The sequence below is a fragment of the Orycteropus afer genome, unplaced genomic scaffold (assembly GCF_000298275.1).
Source record: "Orycteropus afer afer isolate SDZICR_OR568_19922 unplaced genomic scaffold, OryAfe1.0 scaffold00217, whole genome shotgun sequence".
NCBI lineage: Eukaryota > Metazoa > Chordata > Mammalia > Tubulidentata > Orycteropodidae > Orycteropus > Orycteropus afer.
Genome location: NW_006921804.1, coordinates 4,375,667 through 4,388,992, shown reverse-complemented (window position 1 = coordinate 4,388,992; position 13,326 = coordinate 4,375,667). Strand labels below are relative to the sequence as shown.

General features: G+C 37.5%; 1 protein-coding gene across 1 annotated transcript in view; it reads right to left on the bottom strand.

Moving 5' to 3' along the window:
• NUP210L (nucleoporin 210 like) overlaps nt 1-13,326 on the bottom strand; it is a 289,674-nt gene that overhangs the window by 94,790 nt on the left and 181,558 nt on the right. Inside the window, exons 24-28 of the mRNA XM_007948554.2 lie at nt 11,819-11,881; nt 11,269-11,448; nt 10,824-10,904; nt 10,604-10,735; nt 7,339-7,497 (exon numbers count right to left, since the gene is read on the bottom strand). Coding sequence (XP_007946745.1) covers nt 7,339-7,497; nt 10,604-10,735; nt 10,824-10,904; nt 11,269-11,448; nt 11,819-11,881 — 615 coding nt within the window. The remainder of the gene's footprint in view (nt 1-7,338; nt 7,498-10,603; nt 10,736-10,823; nt 10,905-11,268; nt 11,449-11,818; nt 11,882-13,326) is intronic.

Here is a 13,326-nt window from a genome sequence, read left to right as displayed (position 1 = left end):
GTTCGAATGACAGCGTCCTGGTCAAAGTACAGGTTCCTCATGAGTACAATCAAGTGTTCGGGAATTCCCATTCTTCTCAATGTTATCCATAATTTGTCATGATCCACACAATCAAATGCCAATAAAGCACAAGTAAACATCTTTCTGGTATTTGGGTAGAACTGACATTTTCACAGTGTTCAATCTTCCTATCCATGAGCATGGTATGTTCTTCCCTTTATGCAGATCTCTCATGGTTTCCTGAAGTAGTGATTTGTAGTTTTCTTTGTACAGGTATTTTGTGCCCCTAGTGAGATTTATTCCCAAGTGTTTTATTTTTTTGGTAGATATAATAAATGGTATTGACTTCCTTATTGTCTTTTCAGCAAGCTCTTTGCTGGTGTAGAGGAATTCAGCTGATTTTTGTATGTTTATCTTATATCCTGCCACTATGATAAATCTCTCAATTAGTTTCAGTAGCTTTTTTTTTTTTTTTGCTGAGTCTCTTGGGTTTTCTATGTATAGGATCATCTCATCAGCAAATAGGGATAGTTTGACCTCTTCCTTACCAATTTGGATGCCTTTAATTTCCTTTTCTTGCCTTATTGCCTTGACTAGGACTTTCAATACAATGTTGAATATAAGTGGTGATAGAGGGCAATCTTGTATGGTTCCTGCTTGCAAAGGGGAATGGTTTCAATCTCTCTCCATTGAGAATAATGTTGGCTGTTGTTTTTGCATATATGCCCTTTATTATTTTGAGGAATTTCCCTTCTACTCCTATTTTGCTGAGAGTTTTTTTTTATCAGGAATGGATTTTGGATTTTATCAAATGCCTTTTCTTTGTTGATTGATATGATCATGTGGTTCTTTTCCTTTGTCTTCTTTATGTGATGGATGATGTTGATTGTTTTTCTAATGTTGAACCATCTGTGCATACCTGATATGAAACCCACTTGGTCATAATGTATTATTTTTTTGATATGTTGTTGGAGTCTATTGACTAGTATATTGTTGAAGATTTTTGCATCCATATTCATAAGGGATATTAGTCTGTAGTTTTCCTTTTTAGTGAATTTGAGAGGATTCCATCCTTCTCTACATTCTGGAATAGTTAGAGTAGGATTGGTGTCAGTTCTTCTCTGGACGTTCAGTAGAATTCTTCAGTCAAACAGTCTGGGCCAGGTTTTATTTTTTGGTAATATTTTTTATGACCTGTTCAATTTCTTCTTTTGTTAAGAGTCTGTTCAAAAATTTTTTAATGCATTTTATTGAAATATAATTTATGGACAGTGAAAAAATACACAAAACTAAAGTGACATGGGTCAATGCTTTTTTTTTTTTTTTTTTGCAGGGTTCCCTCCCCTCCCTTCCCACTCCTGGCAACCAACAAAGTTTCCCTCCATATATAAGCCTTTCCTTCACCCTCCACAACAACAAATACTACATTTGTCCTTCTGTGATTGACTTATTTCACTCAGCATAATGTCCTCCAAGTTTATACATATTATGTGGTGTTTTGCAGACTCTACATTATTCTTTAGTGCTGTATAGCATTCCAGTATGTGTATGTACCATAGTTTGGTTATCCACTCTTCCGCTGATGGGCACGCAGGTTGTTTCCATCATTTTGCTATTGTAAATAGTGCTGCGATGTCTGTTCAAATTTTTGATGTCAGTTTGTGTTAGTTTAGGTAAGTAGTTTGTTTCTAGAAATCTTGCATTTCTTCTAGATTTTTTAATTTGTTGGAGTATAGTTCTTCATAGTATCCTGATATTATCCTTCTAATTTTTGTTGTGATGTCGTCACCCAATTCATTTCTTATTTGTGTTATTTGTATTTTCTTCCTTTGTTAAATTTGCCAGTGGTTTATCAATTTTATTAATCTTTTCAAAAAACCAACTTCTAGTCTTGTTGACTTTCTCTATTTTCTGTTTCATTAATTTCTGCTCATATCTTTATTATTTATTATCTTCTGGTGATTATAGGCTTTTTTTTCCTGATCTTTTTCTAATTGTTGGAGATGTTGGATTAAGGTATTTATTCCAGCTCTTTCTTCTTTTTGATGTGTACATTTATTGCTATAAATTGGCCTCTGATCACTGCTGTAGTGTGTCCCAAAGATTTTGGTATATTGTGTTTTCATTCTCATTTGATTCAAGGAATTTTTTCATCTCATTTTTTATTTCTTCTATTATCCAGTCATTTTTAAGGAGGGTGTTATTCAGTTTCCATGTATTTGCTCTTTTTCCATTGAGCTTCCTATTGTTGATTTCTAATTTTATAGCACTGTGATCTGAGAAGATGCTTTGCAGTATTTCAATGTTTTTAAATTTATTAAGGCTTGCTTTGTGGCCTAGCATATGGTCTATCCTGGAGAATGTTCCATGTGCACTGGAAAAGAATATACATTGTGCTTTATTGGGTGAAGTGCTCTGTAGATGTCTATAAGGTCAAGTTGGTGGATGGTATTGTTTAGTTCTTCTGGGTCTTTGCTGAATTGTTTTCCAGTTGTTCCATCTTTGATTTAAAGTCGTATATTAAAGTCTCCTTCTATGACTGTGGAGTCATTTATTTGTCTTTTCAATTCTGTTAAAGTCTGATTTGTGTATTTTGGGGATCTTTCATTGGGTGCTAGCTATTTATTATTTATATTTTATTATATTTACTATTAGGTTATGTCCTCTTGTTCAATTGATCCTTTAATCATTCTATGATGACCTTCCTAGTCTCTTATGGTGGTTTTTGTCATAAAGTCAATTTTATCAGAAATTAATATTGCCACTCCTGCTCTTTTATGGTTGCCATTTGCTTGAAATATCTTTCTCCAACTTTTGATTTTTAGTCTATTTTTGTCTTTGTCTCTAAGGTGTGTCTCCTGTAGACAGCATATTCATGGGTTATGTTTTCTTATCCAGTCTGCAACTCTCCATATCTTTAGTGGTGCATTTAATCCACTGGCATTCAGTGTAATTATCGACAAGTATGAATTTGTTGCTGTCATTTTGTTATATACTTTTTCATGGTGTTGCAGATTTCTTTGTTCCATATAATTTTCTGTGCTGATCTTGTTTTGTTTATGAATCATGTTATCACTTACTTCATCGCTATTGTTTTAGTATTTGCTAAATATTTGTGCCTATCTTCTTTTTTATTTTAATGTGAAGGTTTATTATTTTTCTTTGAGGTCACCCTGTGATTTATAATTTTCTTCCTAAGTTTAGAACAGTCTGTTCTATCTTGCAATTTTCTTGACTTCCTCACCATTTAGAAGTACTGTAACTACACTATTTTTTCCCTCTTTTTGGTTTGCAGTTGTTCTCATTTCCCAATTGATGTTTCTAGTTCCCTGTTTACAATCTTGTAGGCTTATTTACTTTGGATACTTCCATAACTGGGTTGGTTTCTGGGATATGTCTTCATGTTTGTTAACAGTTGGTTGTCATTTGCTGTTGTTGGTTCTCTGTGCAAAGAATTCCCTTTAGCAACTCTTGTAAGGTTGGTCTAGTTTTAACAAATTTTCTTAATATCTGCTTATTGGGAAATCTCCTAATTTCACCATCATATTTGTGGGACAGTTTTGCTGGGTATATAATTCTTGGTTGGAATTTTTTTCTTTCAGGGTTTTATATATAATATTCTATTGCCTTCTCGCCTGCATGGTTTCTGCCAAGAAATCAGAGTTTAGTCTTATTGGTTGCCCTTTGTAGGTAACTTTTTTTTTCATTTTTCCATGGTGCTTTCAAGATTCTTTCTTTGTCTTTGGTTTTTGTGAGTTTGATGATGATATGTGTTGGTGATTTTCTTTTAAGGTCTATCCTGTTTGGGGTTTGTTGGACTTGTTGAATGTATATATTCTCATCTTTCATCATATCAGGGAAATTCACTTCTAACAAATCTTTGACAATTTTCTCTGTGTTCTTATTTGTCTCTTCCTGTTCTGGAATTCTGATTATATGTAGGTTGTTCCTCCTGATGGTATTCCACATGAACCTTAGGCTTTCTTCACTTTGTTTTGATCTTTTTTTCTGATTGATCCCTTTCCAAAGAATTATTGAGGTATTTGTCTTCAATCTCATCAACTCTTTCTTCCATTGATTCAGTTCTACTCTTTTCCCCATTCAATGTGGTATCTATTTCTGAAAATTTGGTATTAATTTTCTGGATTTCTATATGTAAATTTTGTATAATTTCTAATTTTTCATTTATTTTGTCATTTTGTTCTTGTACTGTCTTCTGAAATTGTTCTAGGGTTTTGTCTGTGTTTTTCTCCATTTCATCAGTGTTTTCCTTGATCTGTCTCTCAATCCACTGAAGGTACCTAAATATAATTCTTTTGAATTCTTTATCAGGGAGTTCCAATGCTGCTGCTTCTTCAGGGATATGTTCTGTGTCTGTATTCTGGTCCCTTGTTTCTACTGCTTTATTTTGCTTCTCTGTGTGGACTTTGATGGTCTGTTGTCTCTGAGACATTGTGACATTTTTGTGTTTGTATTTAATTGGTGATTGTATTTTGGAATGATTCACACATTCCTTTCTTTGTTTTGTTTGGATGTATCTGAGTAAGCAGGGTACTGGGCTCTTCTATTTGCTAGTTGGTAGCACTTATGCACTCACCACTTGTCTCCTTTCCAGTCATCTGTCTTCTGTATGTCCCTGCTGTCCTTGGCAAGAGGAACCTTTTCTTAGGTTCCTGGAATCTGAACAAGAATGCTGTCACTTTAAATATCCAAAATGGCTGTTGTCTGTAAACATTCTAAATGGCTGCACCCTCCTCACAGCCAAATGTCCGCAGCTCAGTTTGTCTCCTTCTTTGCTGTTTTCCTTTTTAGTCATCAGCCACTAGTGCTGTCGTCCATGTAGGCTTTGGTCAGCAGGGCTGATATTTAGATTAATTATCAGGTCTTAACACCACTTGGAAATATTCAAACAGTCCATGCTGTCAGGATAGCTGATAGTCCACAGTTTCGTTTGTCTCCTTATTCACTGTTTTCATTCAGGTTCTTCTCTAGTTGGTGTTTAATCTACTTCTGCATCCTTTCTTTCAAAGCTCAGGGCTCCAGGATTATCTTCTGTATCTGTGTCAACTGGTTTTTCTTTGTCTCTGCCTATTCTGCCATCTTACCAAAAGTCCTCCCAAAGATGTCACTTTGAAGACTAAGGTGTGCCTGATCCAAGCCACTTTTTTTTTTTTTTAATTGTGATTTGGGTGAAAGTTTACAGAGCAAATTCATTTTCCATACAGCAGTTCATACACATTCTGTTTCATGAAACTTACTGCAATTCCCAATAGTATAATAGCTCTCTTCCCACTTGCTCCCTCTAGTTACCTGTTCCCTGTGTCCTTCCCTCCCAGGCACTCTTGCCCCCCAAGCTATCTACCTGTGCAAACACTGTCCTTCTGTTCTTCCATGATTGATCACTCCAAGGAGTGTATCTACCTGATGTAAATGTTCACCCCATATGCTTGTCTATTGTTTGGCTGGAAGCCACAGGAGTGAGTTCACTTTCAGACCTGAAGGGTAACTAAAGGCCATAGTCCAGGGGTTTCACCAGGCTTAATCTATAAGACCAGCAAACCTGGTCTTTTTTATTTTTTTAATGATTTTGAGTTTTGTTCCACATTGTTCTTCTACTCTATCTAGGATTTCCTGCACTGATCTACCTCTGAGTGGTTGACAGTGGTAGCTGGGCACCATCTAGTTCTTCTGGTCTCATGGTCATATAGGCTGAGGATCACATGGTCTACTAGTCCCTTGGACTAATTGTTTCCATGTGTCTTTGGTTTTCTTCATTCTTCTTTGCTCTGGACAAGAAGAGACCCATCGTTGCATCTAGATGGCCGCCTGCAAGTTTTAAGACCCTAGTCGCTATTCACCAAAGCATGATGTACAATGTTTTTGTGTAGTATGTGTAGTAGTGTTATGCTAATTGAGCTTGTTGTCCCCTGCGACCATGGTCCCAAGTCCATAGATCTGACTACTCACTCCCTCAATGTAGCTGGCTGTGGCAAAGAAGCTACCACAGCCTTGTCCCCTGTCAGCTCTACTATACACCTGGATAGTTTAATAGAACATATAAATATGCAAGTAGAAACACTGTCAACCCTATACACCATGGTATTTTCAATCACCTCATATGCATGTGAAAGCTGGATAATGAATAAGGAAGACTCCAGAAGAATTGATGCATTTGAACTGTGGTGTTAGAGAAGAATATTGAATGTACCATGGACCACTAGAAGAATAAACAGATCTGTCTTAGAGGAAGTATAGCTGGAGTGCTCCTTAGAAGGGAGAGTAGCCAGACTTTATCTCTTATACTTTGGTCATGTTGTCAGAAGACACCAGTCCCTGGAGAAGGTTATCATGCTAGTAAAGTAGAAGAAGGGGAAAACTTTCAATGAGATGGATTGACACAGTGATTGTGACACAGTATGGCAATGATTGTGAGGATGGCGCAGGAATGGGCAATATTTCTTTCTGTTGTACTGAGTCGAAACCAACTTGATGGCACTTAACAACAACCTAAGAATCTGAAAAGAGATTTGAGAACAAATAATCTATAATATTAAATTAGCACAGATATTATACAGGTCTTCCACTTCCGAGTAAAGTGCTTCTTCTTATACCTCACGCTGAATCAGAGAAGCAATGTCAAAATAAAGAAGAAAAAGAAAAAAGAAAAGAAAAAATCAGTCCTAAATTTAAAGGAAGAGAAAGTTATTTGTTCCACAAACGATAACTTTTCTTTTTAATTCTAAAAACAAAATGGGGAGATTTAGCTTTTATACTGAGAACTACTAGAGAAACTATTCATATTATTATACCTTACCAGACCAAAACCAAAAACCCACTGCCATTGAGTTGATTCTGACTCATAGTGAACCACATTGGGATTCCGAGGCTGTAAATCTTTATGGAAGTAGACTGCCTTATTTTCCTGCCATGGAGCTGCTGGTGGGTTTGAACCACTGACCTTGTGGTTGGCAGCCAGATGCCTTACCCACTACTCCATCAGAAGTAGGATTATATTTCATTCTACCCATGAATATAGCTAAATGCACTACATCATGAAATCTATGTTAGACAGACCAGCTCAGAAATTAATTTCTTTTAATCCTATTACAGTGTTCATAATATGGGGGAGTTGTAGCACGAGCTACAGTTTCTAATGTCAATATTTATATAGAAGAAGTTAGCAGGAATGACAAAGATTTAGGAACTAAAACTTGTTCTGGGGATCATTCCATCAATTTTTCTCTATTTCTATCCAAATAAAGTTCTTTGTGAATGATAACAGAATATAACTTTCTTCTTCTTGATATAAAAGAAGCAAGATTTGGTTTGGGAACTTACCAGTATCTGAACTTCATCAGATAGTTCCAACAAATTCCCCTCAAACTGCCCAGAGGAACTGTTCATACAGCGAACAGTGACTTTGATACTGGTCCGACCAGCTGCTTTTGTGTGGACAACCATGGCAAAGTTATTTTCTACTGGAAGCTGGAGAAAAACCTAGACAATAAGGGGATGGATTAAGAAATATCCATGAGTAAATACTGTGTTCTTCCTTCTTTGTTGTAACAATGAGGAAAATGTATGTTGGAAATAGCTATCTAGAACTAGAGTACAAGAGAGTATTTTCATACTTACTTATTTTCATAATCCTAGCAGCATAGTTGCCTCTAAAGTTTGAACCTCTATTTGCAAGATTCAACTAAGTCTGGCAAACTTCCCTAGATTTTATGTTATTTTGAAGTCAATCCATTGATAGAAGAATGAAAATGATGTATGTGATTTTTACAGTAAGTTCAGACAATAGATTTTAAGATGTGAGAGAAGTGGGGCCATATATATATATATTTGTTGTTGTTGTTATGTGCCGTTGAGTCAGATTCAACTCATAGCGACCCCTCCTTGGGTTTCCGAGGCAGTACCACTATGGAAGTAGAGTGACCAACCTTCCTTCTGAGGAGTGGCTGGTGGGTTTGAACCGCCAGCCTCCTAGTTAGTAGTCAAGTGCCTTAGGCACTACACCACCAGAACTCCCACATATATTTATGTGTGTGTGTGTGTAAAATTATTATTATTATTTTGTTACAAAGAGGAATAAGTCTCCTTCCCATCCTTGTCCCCCTCTGCCTATTGCTCCCATCAGCAATCTTGTCTAATTTTCTTAAGGGCAATAATATATTTTTGAGAATCTGGGTGGTGGTGAAGAAGAGAATACGAATGGAAAGCTCTTATTTTAGGAGTATGTTAAAGCTGGTTGACCATCTTTCCACTTACTTCACTCATGTTTCCAGTCTAGACTAGATAAGGAGGCTTAGAACTTGACAAATTTCTGGTAATAGGGAAGGTAGGGCCAACAGTAAGGCAAAATGTTTACCTTTTTGGTATTTGTTTCATTTCCTGTCCCCCTGCATTCTTGAGGAGCTCTCAAGACCTTTCTCCCAGCTCTCTTGATTCACACAGAGCCCCAAATTTCAAAATCATCCTTCCCTCCTCCCCCATATAAAAACTCCCATTTTCTTTGTGCAGATCTCAATCAATTGTCTGGAAAAATGTTTTATGCTAGAGAATGAGTAGTTTATAAGTTGTTTAATCCAAATGAATCTCTAAACCAAACTCATGGCTGTTGAGTTGATTCTTACTAATAGCGACCCTATAGGACAGAGTAGAACTCTCTTATAGGGTGTCCAAGGCTATAATCTTTATGGAAACAGACTGTCACATCTTTCTCCCATGGAGCCACTGGTGGGTTTGAACTTTCAATCTTTAGGTTAGCAGCTAAGCACTTAACCATTGCGCCACCAGGGCTCCTTAGTGAATCTCTAGATGGTAGTATTTCCACAGTGTAGGAAATCCACCCTGTGGGTCATAGAGACCTTTCTATTGCTCATTTCATCATCCAATTCAGCTATGTTGGATATGAGGCAGAAAAAGAAATGTTTGTATGGCTGTAAATCTGATATAGAGAGATATGCTTTAGTTAAGGAAGTTGAAGGAAGATGGAAGTAGAACAGAAGCTAAGGCCTAGGCCATCCCTTCCTTTCACATGACCTTTATTTGCTTTATAACCCAAAAAAGCCAAATCCCTCTGCAGAACTGTACCAAACTAAGTATAGTTCTATCTCTCCTCAATTCCAAGTATAAACAGGCTATGAAGACCCAACCATTAGTTTCTTAAGATTTTTTTGAGAAGGATTTCAAACAGATCTTTGCCTTTTCTAGATTTACCCTCTTTGTTTTGTAACTGACTCCAGAACTATCCTCCTAATTCTAGTTCCTGTAACTCTTGTTTTCGCCCAAGGTGTAAATCTAATGCTTTGTTCTCTTGGGTACTGAGCTGTGATCTAGTGGGTATCTTGGCTCATTATTTACCTTCTTCCTAAGGTAAAGCCCATATGTAGATGGTTACCACTGTCCCCAGACCACCCTGGGTGGGTTACATCACGTTCATGATCAGGTAACAACACTAAGCTAGATAAGGTTTATAGTAGCATCTACCTTTCTTACTGTAATGTCAACTGCCCATCATGCAGCACAAACATAATCATTAATATAATTAAATGTGCCTGAACATGTTAAAAAATTACATGACATATTTAAAGTCTATGCATATATACTTTATCTTCAAAATGTGCTATTCATATAACTTTCACCTATTCACACACAAAAGCAGCTATATTAAAGGAAAGATTGCTTTTGAGAATTCTTTCCAGCAAAGTATATTCACAAACATATAGTGTGATGGTTAAGGTTATGTGTCAACTTGGCTAGGCTATGATTCCTAATGGTTTGGCAGTTTTGATGTAGTCATCCTTCATGATGAGATAACCTCCAAGATGAGATCAGCTATAGGCAGCCAATCAGTTGAAAGGGAGTTTCCTCAGAAGTGTGGCCTGCTTCTAATAATAATATGGATGTTCTGGCAAAGCCCTCTGGCTTTTTGCTTGATCTGGATCCTGCATCTGGCTCATCATCATCTGATCTCTGGCTCTTTGTACCTGAGTCAGCAGCCTGCCATACTGCCTACTGATCTTGGGATTTGTTAGCCTCCACAGCCTGTGAGCCAGCAGCCTGCCATCTTATCTGCCAACCTTGGATTTGTCAGCTTCTACTGCCTATGAGCCAGCAGCTTGCCATCTGACCTGCGGCTTGCCATCTGATGTCCCAATCTTGGGTTCATGCAGCTACATGAGTCAGGAGAAGCTTCCAGCCTGATGTCTGACCCATAGACTTGGGACTTGCCAGCCTCTACAACTGTGTGAGCCATTTCCTTGAGATAAATCTCCTTCTCTCTATATATATATGCACATATGTAAGTTTCACTAGTTTTGCTTCTTTAGAGAATCCAGCCTAAGACATATGGTATTATCTAGTACTCAAATGTGGGTTCTTCATATGATTTGCAGGTTTCCATAGTTCATATATATATGTATATATGAACTATATAGTTCCACAGTTCTCTCTCTCTCTCTATATATATATAAATATGAAAAGGAGATAAGCAATAATGTGTAGTTTAGAAAGTCTGTCAGTCTAAGAATTATGAGGGACTAAAATAAATCTAGTATCAAAAGCCCTAAGGTAATATAATAAACAGATAAATTCATACTTCTGAATGCCTGGGCACTAGATCCAATACATCTCGTTTGCTCATGGACCAGTGGAAAGTGAGCCCAGGTTTGGCAATGCTGAAGGAGAAAGGGGTCTGAGTACTGGTCACTCCCATGACATAAACTGGCATCTGAAAAGGAAAAGGGGTATTAGTCTAAATAGCCCACCCAGCTAGTCTTATGAGAATAATGAACCCAGAAGACAGTCCTCATACTGACCTTGGTAGCTGTGATGAGTCGCGTTGTAGCTGCAAGGATCCTAACAGCCCTTAGCTGAACAACTTCAATCTGCACTTCATCCTGCTCAATAGGGTGGAGAGCTAGCTTAGGCTAAGATAGAGTGTCTGTAGGGTGGACAGAGATGCTTATAACTAGTTTGTTTTTGGCATTCAACAAAAAAACCTTACACCATAGATACGTTGTTCGTGTTATTTTCCTTCAAAGAATTCCTTAAGGACAGGCACTATATCTTACAACAATGCCTAATACTTTGTGGGTTTTTCACTAAAGATTACATAATTTCCATGTCAGAAGAATGCCAGATGAGGGGGACTAAAATGACTTTTGTAGGCTTCTGACACCTATTTAATCATCCCCTCATCCAATCTCCCAATATAGTTTTTAGAAGGAAGAGCAAAAGCACAATAGAGCAAAGAACTCATACCTGGGAAAATACAATGACTTTGCCAGTATCTTCATTTACTGTCTGGATGGTGCCATGGACTACAGCTGTGCCAACCACCTTCCCTGTCACTTGCCCCCTCCTATTAATAACAGCCACGGTCTGATTACTGATGGAGAAGTGAATGATAGATTGGGGCTGGGGACCACCTTCAGACATCACCTGAAATTTAAACGTATCAGTGAATGCCTGGAGCCTGGGGAGAAGTCACATCTATTTTCCCAACAGTTTATCCAAGCAATCTGACATCTACATCTTCCCCTATTTCCTGACCTGCATATCCCACATCAGTTCAAATGCACAAGAAATGGAAGTGCTGCAAATGACTCACAAGATTCCAAGACTTACTTTATATCATGTACATCATGGATCAGAGAAAATATTAAGTTTCCTTACAATCAGATTCTGTTGTATTTGGCTGGGATTAGACAAGAGGAGGCTCACAGGAAAAAGGGTATGTATGTGTGTTGGGAGGGGATACAGGAAGGATGAGGAAAAAGGGAGACTCTCATTTTTATGCCTTTAAGATCACCTGCATCATGTTAGTTGGAATCAGTGTCATTTTCTCTGGAACCAGTCTGAATGGAGAAAACACCTTGAAGGAAGAAACCAAAAGGACAACAGTGACTAACTGAAGTCAATTTTATAACAAGTGAACATGCTGGTTATTTTAAGGAAAAATCCTAATTATGTACAAATAAGTTATACACAAAAATATTTTATTTTATCTATAAATAAAACTTATTTTTAATATTTTTTGCTTTTTTAATGTATTTTATTGAAATATAATTTATGTACAGTGAAATACACAAAACTAAAGTGACATGGGTCAATGCATTTTTTTTTGCAGTGATCCCTTCCTTCCCCTCCCACCTCTGGCAACCAACAAAGAAAGTTTTCCTCTATATATAAACCTTTCCCTGACCCTCCACAACAACGAACTAATACTATATTTGTCCTTCTGTGGTTGACTTATTTCACTGAGAATAATGTCCTCCAAGTTCGTCCATATTATGTGGTGTTCTGCAGACTCTACATGAGTCAGGGCTGACTTGATGGCACATAACAACAACAACAACAACAACATTATTCTTTAGTGCTGCATAACATTCCAGTATGTGTCTAGCATAGTTTGGTCATGCACTCTTCCACTGATGGGCACGTAAGTTGTTTCCATCATTTTGCTATTGTAAATAGTGCTGTGATGAACATGAGTGTGCATGTATCTGTTCCTATCCTGGCTCTCACCTCTCTAGGATATATACCTAGTAATGGGATTGCTGGGTCAAATGGTATCTCCAATTCCAACTTTCTAAGGAACAGCCATATTGCTTTCCACAGTGGTTGTGTTACTTCACAGTCACACAAGCAGTATATGAGGGTCCCAATCTCTCCACATTCCCATCAGCATTTGTTATTTTTTGTCTCATTGAACCTTGCCATCAGTGCTGGGGTGAGATGGAATATCTTGTTGTTTTGATTTACATCTCTCTGATGGCCAATGATTGTGAGCATCTCTTCATGTATTAGCTGACCACCTGAATGTTCTCCTTGGTGAAGTGTCTATTCATGTCTTCTGCCCATTTTTCAATTGGATTGTTAATTCCTTTGGTGTTGAGGCATTGGAATTTTCCATCAATCTTAGAGATAAGTTCTTTGCCAGATATGTAATTACCAGCAAATATGAATTTGTTGCTGTCATTTTAGTCATGTGCTGTTTTTTTCCTCTTTTTATTGTGATTTGGGTGAAAATTTAGAGAGCAAATACACTTTCCATACAGCAGTTCACATACACTTTGTCTCATAATATTGACCACAATTTACCACAATGCAAAATCTCCCCTCCCACTTCCTCCCGATAGATACCTCTTCCCTGTGTCCATCCCTCCATGCACTCCTACCTCCTGAGCTGTCTCCCAGTGCATAAGCAGCCCTTCTTTCTCTCATGCTTGTTCTCTCCAAGGAGTGTATCTACCTCAGGTAAATGTTCAACTCATATGCCTGTCTATTGTTTGGCTGGAAGCCACAGGTGTGCGTTCA